Source organism: Capricornis sumatraensis, chromosome 3 (assembly GCF_032405125.1).
Source record: "Capricornis sumatraensis isolate serow.1 chromosome 3, serow.2, whole genome shotgun sequence".
NCBI lineage: Eukaryota > Metazoa > Chordata > Mammalia > Artiodactyla > Bovidae > Capricornis > Capricornis sumatraensis.
This window is the reverse complement of record NC_091071.1, coordinates 63,321,787-63,334,397: the sequence shown is the minus strand read 5'-3', so window position 1 is coordinate 63,334,397 and position 12,611 is coordinate 63,321,787. Positions and strand designations below refer to the sequence as shown.

The 12,611-nt window shown below is 40.1% G+C and overlaps 1 protein-coding gene across 1 annotated transcript in view; it reads right to left on the bottom strand.

Annotated features, from left to right (window-relative positions):
• The window catches only part of PDE11A (phosphodiesterase 11A), a 425,952-nt gene that overhangs the window by 367,463 nt on the left and 45,878 nt on the right, over window positions 1-12,611 (bottom strand). Inside the window, exon 2 of the mRNA XM_068968072.1 lies at window positions 1,515-1,673. Within this exon, the coding sequence (XP_068824173.1) occupies window positions 1,515-1,673 (159 nt within the window). The remainder of the gene's footprint in view (window positions 1-1,514; window positions 1,674-12,611) is intronic.

Sequence of the window (12,611 nt, the reverse complement as noted above, 5' to 3'; positions counted from 1 at the left end):
GGAGTGGGTAGCCATTCCCTTCTCCACTGTATGTTCCCATCCCAGGGACTGAACCTGTGTCTCTTGCTTTGCAGGCAGATTCTTTAACATCCAAGCCATCAGCAAAGCCCGTAAGTCCTGATAGAAGGTATATTATTATAAGACTGTCATCTTTGGACAAAAGGAGCAAAATAAAATGTTTGTTCTCTCTGCACATTCCATGGAAATATATGCATAGTGAATGAGGTAGACTACGTTTTACGTGTTCCTAAACAGCATCACCTTCTCACCAAGCTTTGTCTTAAAAAGGCTTTCTTCAGAGGTCTGATCAGAGGTCATCTCCTCCAAGAAGCCACAGAGTCTTCGAGAGGGCCTCGTTCGCCCTTTCCTAGGCACTCACAGCAGTCCTAGAATATCTAATTGCTGACCTCCCCTTCTTCCCCGTGCAGACCACACAGCATAGCACATCTGGAATTTACCTTTGTTTCTCATGGCCACAACCTAAGTACCTTGCACACTGTAGCCGATTATTGGATGGGTAAGATCTTGCCTGAGGTCCTATCGCACAGTAAGAGTTTATCAGCCTTTTCTGGGATTTGGGCTGTGTAAATCTGACTAGAGAAATGACCTCTCAATAAAAGACTCTTAAAAATCTTTTTCCTTATAATCATATTCTATGTTACCTTTTATATCAGAACATTTGTATTAATTTAATGCGTTAGTAATCAGCACTGGCAAACAGCAATCTCACAGCCAGAAGGTTAAATTATAAAGTGCTTTTTAGAATCAAACAGGAATATGGCAATCATAAACCTAAACAAATTAACTTGAGGTTTGCTTTTACCACAGATTGTATAAATATTCCACCAGGTTCTATTCAACATGAATGGAAAGAGATTCGAAGCCAGAACTTCAGCTCTTTGACGCTCTCTCTCTTAAAATGAGCTGGTGGATAAAATACTGGTGAGAAAATTCAACATTTCAGAGCAAAGAGTACATCATTTCTACCAAGGTCAAATGCTCTTCAGGGACGAAAATAATGTCCTTTTTATTAGCAATTTGGATTAACAATTAAATAACATTCATTTTATTGAGATTTTTATAGAAGAACTGAGAAAATAATTCTTCACAGTGGTTATAAAAATATAAGAAAAGGGCTGAGTTTCTGAAACACAGTAATCTTTTTATCTGCCCTATCTTCCCTTGGGCTGTGTGTGCTGGTGTTATGATCCTCAATTAAAAAGCTTATTTATAAGGAATATAAAGATTAGGGAATAACAAGAAAACTATTGGGGATTGCAATGAAAAGCAAGTTAAGGTGAAGATGAAGTAATTATTTTCAACTATACTACATTCTGTGATATGGCAAAAAAAAAAAAAGCTCCCATTATATTACATATAATAGGAGAAAAAGTTATTTGATCCATGAATGGTCTAATCCAACAGCTATTCACATAATTCCTGTCCTTTTCAGAGAGAATAGCAATCAGTGATCAAGAAGAAAAGTACAAATCACAAAATGCACGCAGTCTTACTTTTTCATCATCTTCAGTAAATGGAGCACCCTCAGGAATCTTATTGATCGCTTGGGCCACGCCGATGATCTCACCGTCACTGCTTCGGATAGGCATGCACAGCAATGACTTTGTCTTGTACCCAGTTAGCTTGTCGATTTCATCATTGAATCTTCGATCCTAAAAATAAGACAAGAGAGGGCATTAATTGTATGTGCCTTGTTGTCAAGAAGGAGAGAGAAGTGTATTTTTGTCTATTTCTGTGTATAAGAACTTATCATTGGGAACCTCACCTCACTGATTTTTAATAATAAGAACAGATTTGATTGCATGTTGAATTCACCAAAGGAGTATAAATGAAAACAAATCACCCCTATAGTTGTTAACCATGGTAAACGAAAAGAGAAACTTTAAACCCCACCACAGCAACATACCAAAACTGGGGGAGTGGGAAGTGTTTTTTATAGAACTTCACACTATGCTATTTACTAAAATATGTTATTTCACATAGACAACTGGCTACAAAGTATTATATAAGAAAAATACATAATAAATATATTAAGTATTATTTTAAAAATGCAGAAAAGCACTACTTTTCTTCCAGTCAAATGATCCTGTAGGAAAAAAATAGAATGTATGAGCCCATACTGATACTTTTTAAATACTTTTAAAAATGTTTTTAATGTAATGGGGAGGAAGTAAGTAACAGGTTTCTTTACAGAATGTTAGCTAAAAACATAGAAGAAATGATAAAATTATATGATACCTATTTTGCAACTACCAATGCAATAATGGATACAAGCAAAAATCATTAATCAATGATGCCAATCAAGATGCCAATACCATTAGGTTGAAAAATTACTGTTAAACAAGTTATTCACTTAGTCTCAAAGTGCTATCCCACAGATTCCTCGTTAAATTCAAAGAGGAAAAGATGTCTTTTTATTAAAAGATCTGATGGATGTAAGATTGAAAAAATGATCAAAATTAGCATCACCATTAATGAGACAAAATAGCACCATATGCCTCCCTGATGTGGTGCTATAAGAAGGACACAGCATTATCAAGGATGTGGAATGCTTTTGTCCAACCTCTGAATCTGATCATTCAGGAAAAGAAAATTAGGAAGAATGCAGATCATCAGTCGTTCTATCAGAAGCCTGACCTAGACGCTTCAAAAATGTCAGTATCATGAGAGATGAGATAAGGCCATGGGAGCTGTGCTGGCTTAAAGAAGACTGAAGGGATCTGAAACCTAAATGACACTGAAACGTGTTGCGCAGTTTAGGGGGAAGATGACTAGGGAAAGTTGAGCAAGAACTTTATATATTACATAATATCATGTGTCAATATATAATTTCTTGGGTGTGATAGTGATATGGTAATGATGTAGGAGAATGTTCTTATCTTTAGGATATGCATGCTAGAGTATCTTGAGATGAAATGTCATAATACCTTCAATTTACTTTCAAATGGAAAGCAAGAAAAAGGAAGGAATGAAAGAAGAGAAAAAGGAAGGGAGGGAGGGTGGGAGGAAAGAGAAGGAAGGAAGGAGAGAGTGAGAGAGAAAGAGAGAGCAAAGACTGGCTCCTGACAGGGTAATGGGGGCTAAAAACATTCCAAGGAAGAAGATGAACTGGATCCAGGCTCACTGTTTCAAGCTAGGGGCTGAACTGAGGCTTCTCCCAGTGCTCTTGACATTTCCTTGTTGAAAGAGGCTTAAAAATAAGAAGCAAAGCACTGTCATCTACCACCATCTAGAACTATGAATTTTATCTGCCTGAGGGCCTAGGGAGGCTGGCTGTGGACAAGGTGAGAGCCCCCAGGGCAAACACTGTTGGCCTTCTACGAGTGTTGTGCTATCCCCATAATCAAAAGGACTGGAGCCCTCTTCTACGAAGGCCTGATTCTGGTCCAGGACTTCTGGAGGCCATTCTAAACCCTGAGTTAGGAAGAGTGGAGCCCTAAAGGAGAGACAGAAATCAAAAGCCAAGCAAAACCAAATTGTCTGCTCAAAATGAGCCTGCAACCAAACTTTCAGAAAAACACTAAGTTGCATTATTACTTTTGTGTTTGTCATCCACTTAGGAGCCACCATGTATCAGGCTGTGAGCATCATCCCAGCCATCACGGCACATGCAGTCTAGCAGCTGAGGCAGGGGACAGGCATACAAATCTATACCATATATTGTGGGAACTGATACTGAGTAAAAGAGCAAGGTGCCATGAGACAGACTCGAAAGAAGGCATCTATTTTTCTGGGGATCAAAGAAGGTCTCTCTGAAGACAGGACAAGTATGCTCAGACTAGATCCCCGAGGAATAATTTGTCAGTCAAAGAATGGTGGGGAAAACTTTCCGGGAAGCTGAAACATTGCCCATGTGACGGTCCAGAAGCAAGAGAGAGCTTAGCAGTTTCCCCAGACTCGAAGGTCAAAGGCAAGAGAACAGGAAGCCAAAGGGAGAATGGAAGAGGAAGGCAGGAGCCAGGGAGTGCCAAGTCTTAACAGGACCAGGCAGGAGCTACATCATTCCTAACGGAAAATCACCGAAGATCTTGAAGCAGAAGGATGCTGTGATTCATTTCAGCACTCAGTATTCTCTGAAAGCATCATCTTAGCTTATTTGTTCTCCGCCACTGGTATATAAGATCTAAGACAGAAAAGCTTTTGTCTCTCATTTACTGCCTCATGCTGGCATACTAGAGGTGCTCCACAACATTTTTCCTGAGTAATAGAACTTAAAAAAAAAAAAAACTATATTGCAATTATGCAAAATATTAGAAGGTTAAAAAGGCCCTGGGACCTCACATTTCACTTCTTGGCATATATTTAGAGATACTATTATACATGTACCATAGAGAGATGTACAAATGTTCACTGCAACATCAATTATGAAAAGGAAAAACCTGGAAGTCAGTTGACTGGTCAACAGAAAGATACATTATGATGTCTTGTTTTGATATACACTACAACAATTTAAATGAATAAACTAAAGCTTCTTGTATTGACATGAACAAATATCAAAAACATGTTAAATGAAGCAAAGTGCTACAATCTGATACCATCTATATAATGCCACCAATATTTAAAAACAATGCTAAATATTATGTAGCAAAGTACACTGCATGTATGAGAATAATCAACTCTAAACTAATATGCATGGTTGGTTAGCTCCAGGGAGGAAGAGAGGAGATGGCATGAGGGAGAGGGAGGGTGAGCCTTCAGCTCTTAACAACCGATTTTTCCTCACTAAAAAACAAACAAACAACAACAAATACTTTGAAGCAAATATAGTACAGTGTTTAGACTCTATAAACCTTGATCGCCTATTCTTATCTAAAAGTTTGAAATATTTTGCAATAAAAGTTTAAGACTATTTTTAAAAAGTTAAGAACTTTGTGGAAGATGAGATTGGGTTGGAATAGGAGAAACCAGTTAGGAAATGTCAGTGGTCCAGGTAAGGCAAGATGATGTTCTGGGTTAAAAGAAAGCGATGGAGGTAAGGAGAAATGGATGGATATGTTGAGTTCACAGTACTTCCTGACGCACTGGTTGGGGATGGGGGACAAAAGAAAGATGAAGAATCTCAGGTTTTAATTTGAGAAACTGTATAGATGGAAGCACCATTTACTGGGATGGGGAACGGTGAGATGAAGGTGAAAGTTTACATATAAAGAAAGTCAAGAAGGTTGATAAAAACATTTAAAAATAAAAAAAAAAAAAGGAAGGTTCATAAATCAGTGAGTGTGTCCTGTGACCTAAATCAGTGGTTTTTTACTCTGGCTGCAGGTGAGAATTACCTGAGAAGGTTGAATCAATCAGTATGAAGCTTTGGTTTTTACTTGGTTTTAAATGTTCATAAATGATTCTCATATGAGACCAATCGTCCAAAATGATGAAGAGCTTAGTCACTAGTAAGATCAATAAAGTTCATTAATGAGAAAAAAGCCTTAAAATGGGAAGGAAGAAAGGTGATGTCATGGCATGTATTTTGGTGGTTATATATTAGTGATGTGGACCCTGTGAGACTGGACTTGAAAATCTACTCTGGAATAGGCAAGCCTTTCTGCTCTTACCTTTGTGATGGTCTGTGTCTCTGGAGAAGGGCCTCATCCACCACAGTTCAACTCTGAGTTAATCAACCACCAAGACTATGGGGTATTCATTGCCAAAATAGCCAAAGCCACATGAAGACCACAGACATAGGGGTGCCTAGCCATGACCAAGGGGAGCAAAAATATAGTATACCCTCTTCACCCTCTTCTCAACTCTCCACATTCACCTGATCAACTTGTAACTAGAGGAGAAAAAGATAATTATATTGATATATGTGGCAAGTGTTAATCTTCCAATTTAAAAGCTGAGAAGAATGACTCATTTCATTAAGTCTTAATGGTTTTTTAAATATAATGCATGGTAAAACATACTTTGTCCATGTCTTCATCACACTATTTATGGGAATATTCTCCCAAATTAACTCAAAAGTGGATATAATTCATCTCATGAGAGGTCAGAAGAGTTGATACAATTGCATACTTCCCTAATTATATTAATCCTCTAGATTAATTTCCAATTTAAGAAAATTAAGAAGGCTGAGCCGAAAATTGAGGTATAAATTAATGGCAGGAGATGAAGAGAACTAAGGATAACTAGATAAAGGGACATATTACTCTGATATTGTAGAAAGAATGAAAGCTTAAAAATGGAAGATAGCAAAAAATAGATCTTGCTAGCCAAGCAATGATCACAAGTGAGTATAGTAGTAAGAGAAACTTAGGGCACTCTGGAACACACAGCATGGGGCCAGGTGGGGTGGGGGTGGATCTCTCAAGGAAAGTGAAATTTTTAAGCTGCCAGCCAAAGGATCAGTGTCCCAGGAAGAGGGAAGAGTATTTAAGACTCCGAGGCAATAGAAAGCCGATGAATCTGAGGAAATGAAAGAAGTTGAAGATGGTGCTCTAGCGAAGAGTCAGAGATGGAACAAAACCAGCAGCTGGAGGCTGACAAAAGGGTGCTTAGTAACCAGGGTTTTGAATTGTAAATTTACCATGGTGGTGGGGGGCAAGCGGGGGAGTCACTAGAGGGTTTAAGAAGGTAGGAGGGAGTAATGTGACTGAGTCCTCATTTTAGAAAGAGTTCTTATAGCTTAAATGTAAAGAATGAGCAGGAAATAAGAGATCCAGGTGAGAGAGATACCATCTCTAGACTGGGATGGTGGCTACTGGTGGGAGGGGTGATGGAAAGGACTGAGGTGAAAGATATTTAGGAGGTAGAATCAATAGGACTTGCTGATTAATTTGAGGTAAGGTTGCTCATGCTATTTAATGTAAAAAACTAACTCCATGTGTCCAGTGCAGAGATTCACTGAGTGATGAACTGAGGAAGGGGACAAGCGCTGAGCGGGAAATAAGCCTTCCCTTGTGGCTGTTCTGCGGTTTAACCATGGGCCATTCACAGGGTGGTGGCGCTGCCCTGTTTGAGACAGAGATAGGTAGGTAGGAAAGTGTTCTAATTTCAGGAAATGGACTTGCAATGCAAACAGCAGACTAATTTTCTTTCTTTCTTTCTTCCTTTTTTTGGCCACTCAGCATGTGGGATCAAACCCATGCCTCCTGTTGTGGAAGCTTGGAGTCTTAACCACTGGACCACCAGGGAAATTCCCAAGAAAGGAGTACTTAGGTAAGAATGAAGGACTCTGCTCAATAACTTTACCAGAGGTCTTCAGGAGTTCCCCACACACACCAGCAGAGCTTCACAGAAGGCCAGGTAAGGAGGAGACAGGGGAAGTAAGTAGAGAAAAACACTGGGCCTATTTATTGCTGGAGACGTAAACTTAAATAGGAAATTAACAAATGCCTCCAGGTCGATAATGAAATACCACATAGAGAATGGTGTCCAATTTGTATTCATCTCCCTGAGGATAAAAAAAAACAAGAAATGATCTACAACAGGAGAGATTTCTAATAAATTAAAGTAAGAGCTTCTTTAATAAGGTTGTTAAAATCTGGAATGAGTTTCTTATGATTGTGGCAGACTCTTCTTGCTTCGAGTGTTTTTATTATGTCATAATATTTTTCCTACCACAGATATCTTAAATATAACTGTTCTTGAGAAGTGCAGGGATCCCAGTGCCTTCTGTGCAGAACTACCTTTTGCATTTGACACCTAGCTATGATTTTTAATATTTAAAAAGATCAAGACATAAGGCCAAAACCAATTTTGTCTTTTTAGCAATGGAGAAGGAAATGGCAACCCACTCCAGTGTTCTTGCCTGGAGAATCCCAGGGATGGGGGTGCCTGGTGGGCTGCCGTCTTTGGGGTTGCACAGAGTCGGACACAACTGAAGCGACTTAGCAGCAGCAGCAGCAATGGAACTGACCTGTGCCCGCTACAGAGAGAACCATAGATAGATATACTTCTGAGCCAGGATCTTGGGCTTGCAGCCTCCTCTGCACATTCCTGGGTTGAACGTGATGCCACAGAACACACCCAGAAAGCAGGTCCCACCCACAAGGTCCCCTTAGGCTATAGACAGAACTAACTTCTTCAGTCTGAGCCTTCAGGTCCTTGAAAGAAAGAGCTATGTTCATTGCACTCGACAAACCTGGCCTGCCCCAGGGAGACATATTTCAGAGGCATGTAAGAAGCCTCAAAGCAAAAGGGAATCTATCCTGTCTTCTTTTCACTTTCTCAAAGAAACCACTCAAGGCTCCCCAAGGCAGGAGCCAGAGCTACAAATCTCATTCAGTTCTCAGAATCACAGCAAGGGTGCATCACACGAATCTCTTTTACCCTCTCTGTGTTTAAGAGCTCTCTCCCGAACACTTTAGAGTAAGATTATCCAGCACTTGCGATTTAGCCAAGAACTAGTCTTGACCACCTATAAGGGTGATTGTTTTAACCACAATCTCAACTCTACCCTGAGCCCTTCATAGCCAAGGTCATAGCTAAGGTTATTAAACTCTTCAAGTTTGAAAATGTCCACATGATGGGACATAGATGAGAAAGCATGTAAATACAAAAAAAGCTTCTATTAACTCCATGAAACATTTAATGAATTTGTATCTGAGTTATTCTTTCCATAGATTACAAAGGAAAAGTAACACATGACATGTGTATATATACAGTAATACTTCAGTCTACAGATGTTGTTAGGTGTTCATAAGAACAGAGCAGTTGCTAGCAACTGTTCCTGACACTGGGATCATTTGCAGGGCTTTAGGTAACTACTCATGCCCTAGCCCCACCCTGACCAATTAAATCATAAGTGGTGGGAGGAGGGGTTGAGCAAGGGATCTGATTTCTAACTGTTGTTCAGGGTTAAGAAGCACAGAATTACAGGTCCTTTAATAAGTCCAAGGCTGCCAGGGGTCTGAGGGGCCTTGTGAACTACTACTTTAGAGTTTTCAGAACATTTGTTTGTTAGCTTTGGTTTGGTTAGGTTGGTTATGTTTTCCACCAACTTTCCTCATAGGCTTAGTGCACTGGCCTGCATATCTTACCCAGAACCCCACTGCCCTTCTCCCAACAACAGAAGGTTTGAAGACCAAGTTCAGTCCCACATCTCATCTACATCCTCTTTCAAATGGCTTATGGAGCTGCAAATGAGGAGAAGTTACTGGAAATACAAAATATAAAATGAATAAGTCATTGAAATGCAAACCAATAGATTGACCAACTGTCTGAAGCTTAAAAGTGCTTTTATTGGTACATCAGTTAGTAACATCCATTTAATTCCAATTCATAGAAGCATCTCCTCACATTTATGACTGATCATAAACAGCACTTATTTTCCCAAAATTGCTTGGAAAGCTAAGCTTTCAAAAATTTTGATTAGTCTTTAACAATTTGAAATGTACTATTCTGCTTTTCTCCATACAAAGAAGTATAATTAATTGTTCTGAATTGATGGAAGGCTTAAGAATACACTGCACAAAAACAAAGACATGGCATATGGTAACTAGAGAGCTAATGCTTTGAGCATCCTAATTTGATACTAGCTGAGAAAAAGTGCAAAATTATCACTGTTGTTCTTAATATGTATTCACAGAATGTCATTGCTCAACAGCTAACAAAAATCTTCCCTCTGAATTCTTTTACACACACACACACACAAACAAAATGCATAGAGTTTTAAATTCTACAAAATATTCCCCAAAATATGTATGTTTTTGAAGTGTTACTTTTTTAGGACCTGAAGCAGTGTGGTAGGTGGTTCAGTTCAGTTCAATCCCTTGGTCATGTCCGACTCTTTGCGACCCCATGAATCACAGCAAGCCAGGCCTCCCTGACCATCACCAACTCCTGGAGTTCACTGAAACTCACGTCCAGCGAGTCAGTGATGCCATCCAGCCATCTGTCATCCCTTTCTGTCCCCTTCTTCTCCTGCCCCCAATACCTCCCAGCATCAGAGTCTTTTCCAATGAGTCAACTCTTCGCATGAGGTAACCAAAGTATTGGAGTTTAAGCTTCAGCATCAGTCCTTCCAATGAACACCCAGGACTGATCTCCTTTAGAATGGACTGGTTGGATCTCCTTGCAGTCCAAGGGACTCTCAAGAGTCTTCTCCAACACCACAGTTCAAAAGCATCAATTCTTCGGCATTCAGCTTTCTTCACAGTCCAACTCTCACATCCATACATGACCACTGGAAAAACCATAGCCTTGACTAAATGGACCTTTGCTGGCAAAGTAATATCTCTGCTTTTCAATATGCTGTCTAGGTTGGTCATAACTTTTCTTCCAAGGAGTAAGCATCTTTTAATTTCATGGCTGCAGTCACCATCTGCAGTGATTTTGGAGCCCAAAAAAATAAAAGTCTGACACTGTTTCTACTGTTTCCCCATCTATTTCCCATGAAGTGATGGGACTGGATGCCATGATCTTCGCTTTCTGAATATTGAGCTTTAAGCCAACTTTTTCACTCTCCACTTTCATTCTCATCAAGAGGCTTATTCGTTCCTTTTCACTTTCTCCCATAAGGGTGGTATCATCTGCATATCTGAGGTTATTGATATTTCTCCCGGCAATCTTGATTCCAGCTTGTGTTTCTGCCAGCCCAGCGTTTCTCATGATTGTACTCTGCATATAAGTTAAATCAGCAGGGTGACATTATACAGCCTTGATGTACTCCTTTTCCTATTTGGAACCAGTCTGTTGTTCCATGTCCAGTTCTAACTGTTGCTTCCTGACCTGCATATAGGTTTCTCAAGAGGCAGGTCAGGTGGTCTGGGATTCCCATCTCTTGAAGAATTTTCCACAGTTTATTGTGATCCACACAGTCAAAGGCTTTGGCATAGTCAATAAAGCAGAAATAGATGTTTTTCTGGAAGTCTCTTGCTTTTTCCATGATCCAGTGGATGTTGGCAATTTGATCTCTGGTTCCTCTGCCTTTTCTAAAACCAGCCTGAACATCAGGAAGGTCACAGTTCACGTATTGCTGAAGCTTGGCTTGGAGAATTTTTAACATTATTTTACTAGCATGTGAGATGAGTGCAATTGTGTGGTAGTTTAAGCATTCTTTTGCATTGCCTTTCTTTGGAATTAGAATGAAAACTGACCTTTTCCAGTCCTGTGGCCACTGCCGAGTCTTCCAAATTTGTGGGCATATTGAGTGCAGCACTTTCACAGCATCATCTTCCAGGATTTGAAACAGCTCAACTGGAATTCCATCACCTCCACTAGCTTTGTTCGTAGTGATGCTTCTTAAGACCCATTTGACTTCACATTCCAGATGTCTGGCTCTAGGTGAGTGATCACACCATCATGATTATCTGGGTCGTGAAGATCATTTTTGTACAGTTCTTCCGTGTATTCTTGCCACCTCTCTTAATATCTTCTGCTTCTTTTAGGTCCAAGGAGCGGTGGCTGCACGGGCACAGGAGGGCCTAGAGGAGCTATTCCATGTTGAAAGTCAGGAGGGGCAGCAGTGAGGAGATACTCATCATCCAAGGTAAGGAGCAGCGGCTGCACATTGCTGGAGCAGCCATGAAGAGATACCTGTGAAGAGATACCCGTGGGGGGTAAGAAACCCAAGTAAGATGGTAGATGTTGCAACAGGGCAACAGAGGGCAGACACACTGAAACCATAATCACAGAAAACTAGTCAATCTAATCACACTAGGACCACAGCCTTGTCTAACTCAATGAAACTAAGCCATGCCCATGAGGCCACCCAAGACGGGCGGGTCATGGTGGAGAGGTCTGACAGAATGTGGTCCACTAGAGAAGGCAATGGCAAACTACTTCAGTATCTTGCCTTGAGAACCCCATGAACAGTATAAAAAGGCAAAATGATAGGATACTGAAAGAGGAACTCCCCAGGTCAGTAGGTGCCCAATATGCTACTGGAGATTAGTAGAGAAATAACTCCAGAAAGAATGAAGGGATGGAGCCAAAGCAAAAACAATACCCAGTTGTGGATGTGACTGGTGATAGAAGCAAGGTCTGATGCTGTAAAGAGCAATATTACATAGGAACCTGGAATGTCAGGTCCATGAATCAAGGCAAATTGGAAGTGGTCAAACAAGAGATGGCAAGAGTGAATGATGACATTCTAGGAATCAGAGAACTAAAATGGACTGGAATGGGGAAATTTAACTCAGATGACCATTATATCTACTACTGTGGGCAGGAATCCCTTTGAAGAAATGGAGTAGCCATCTTGGTCAACAAAAGAGTCTGAAATGCAGTACTCGGATGCAATCTCAAAAACAACAGAATGATCTCTGTTCTTTTCCAAGGCAAACCATTCAATATCAGAGTAATCCAAGTCTATGCCCCAACCAGTAACACTGAAGAAGCTGAAGTTGAATGGTTCTATGAAGACCTACAAGACCTTTTAGAACTAACACCCAAAAAAGATGTCCTTTTCATTATAGGGGACTGGAATGCAAAAGTAGGAAGTCAGGAAACACCTGGAGTAACAGGCAAATTTGGCCTTGGAATATAGAATGAAGCAGGGCAAAGACTAATAGAGTTTTGCCAAGAAAATGCACTGGTCATAGCAAACACCCTCTTCCAACAACACAAGAGATGACTCTACACATGGACATCACCAGATGGTCAACACCGAAATCAGATTGATTATATTCTTTGCAGCCAAAGATGGAGAAGCT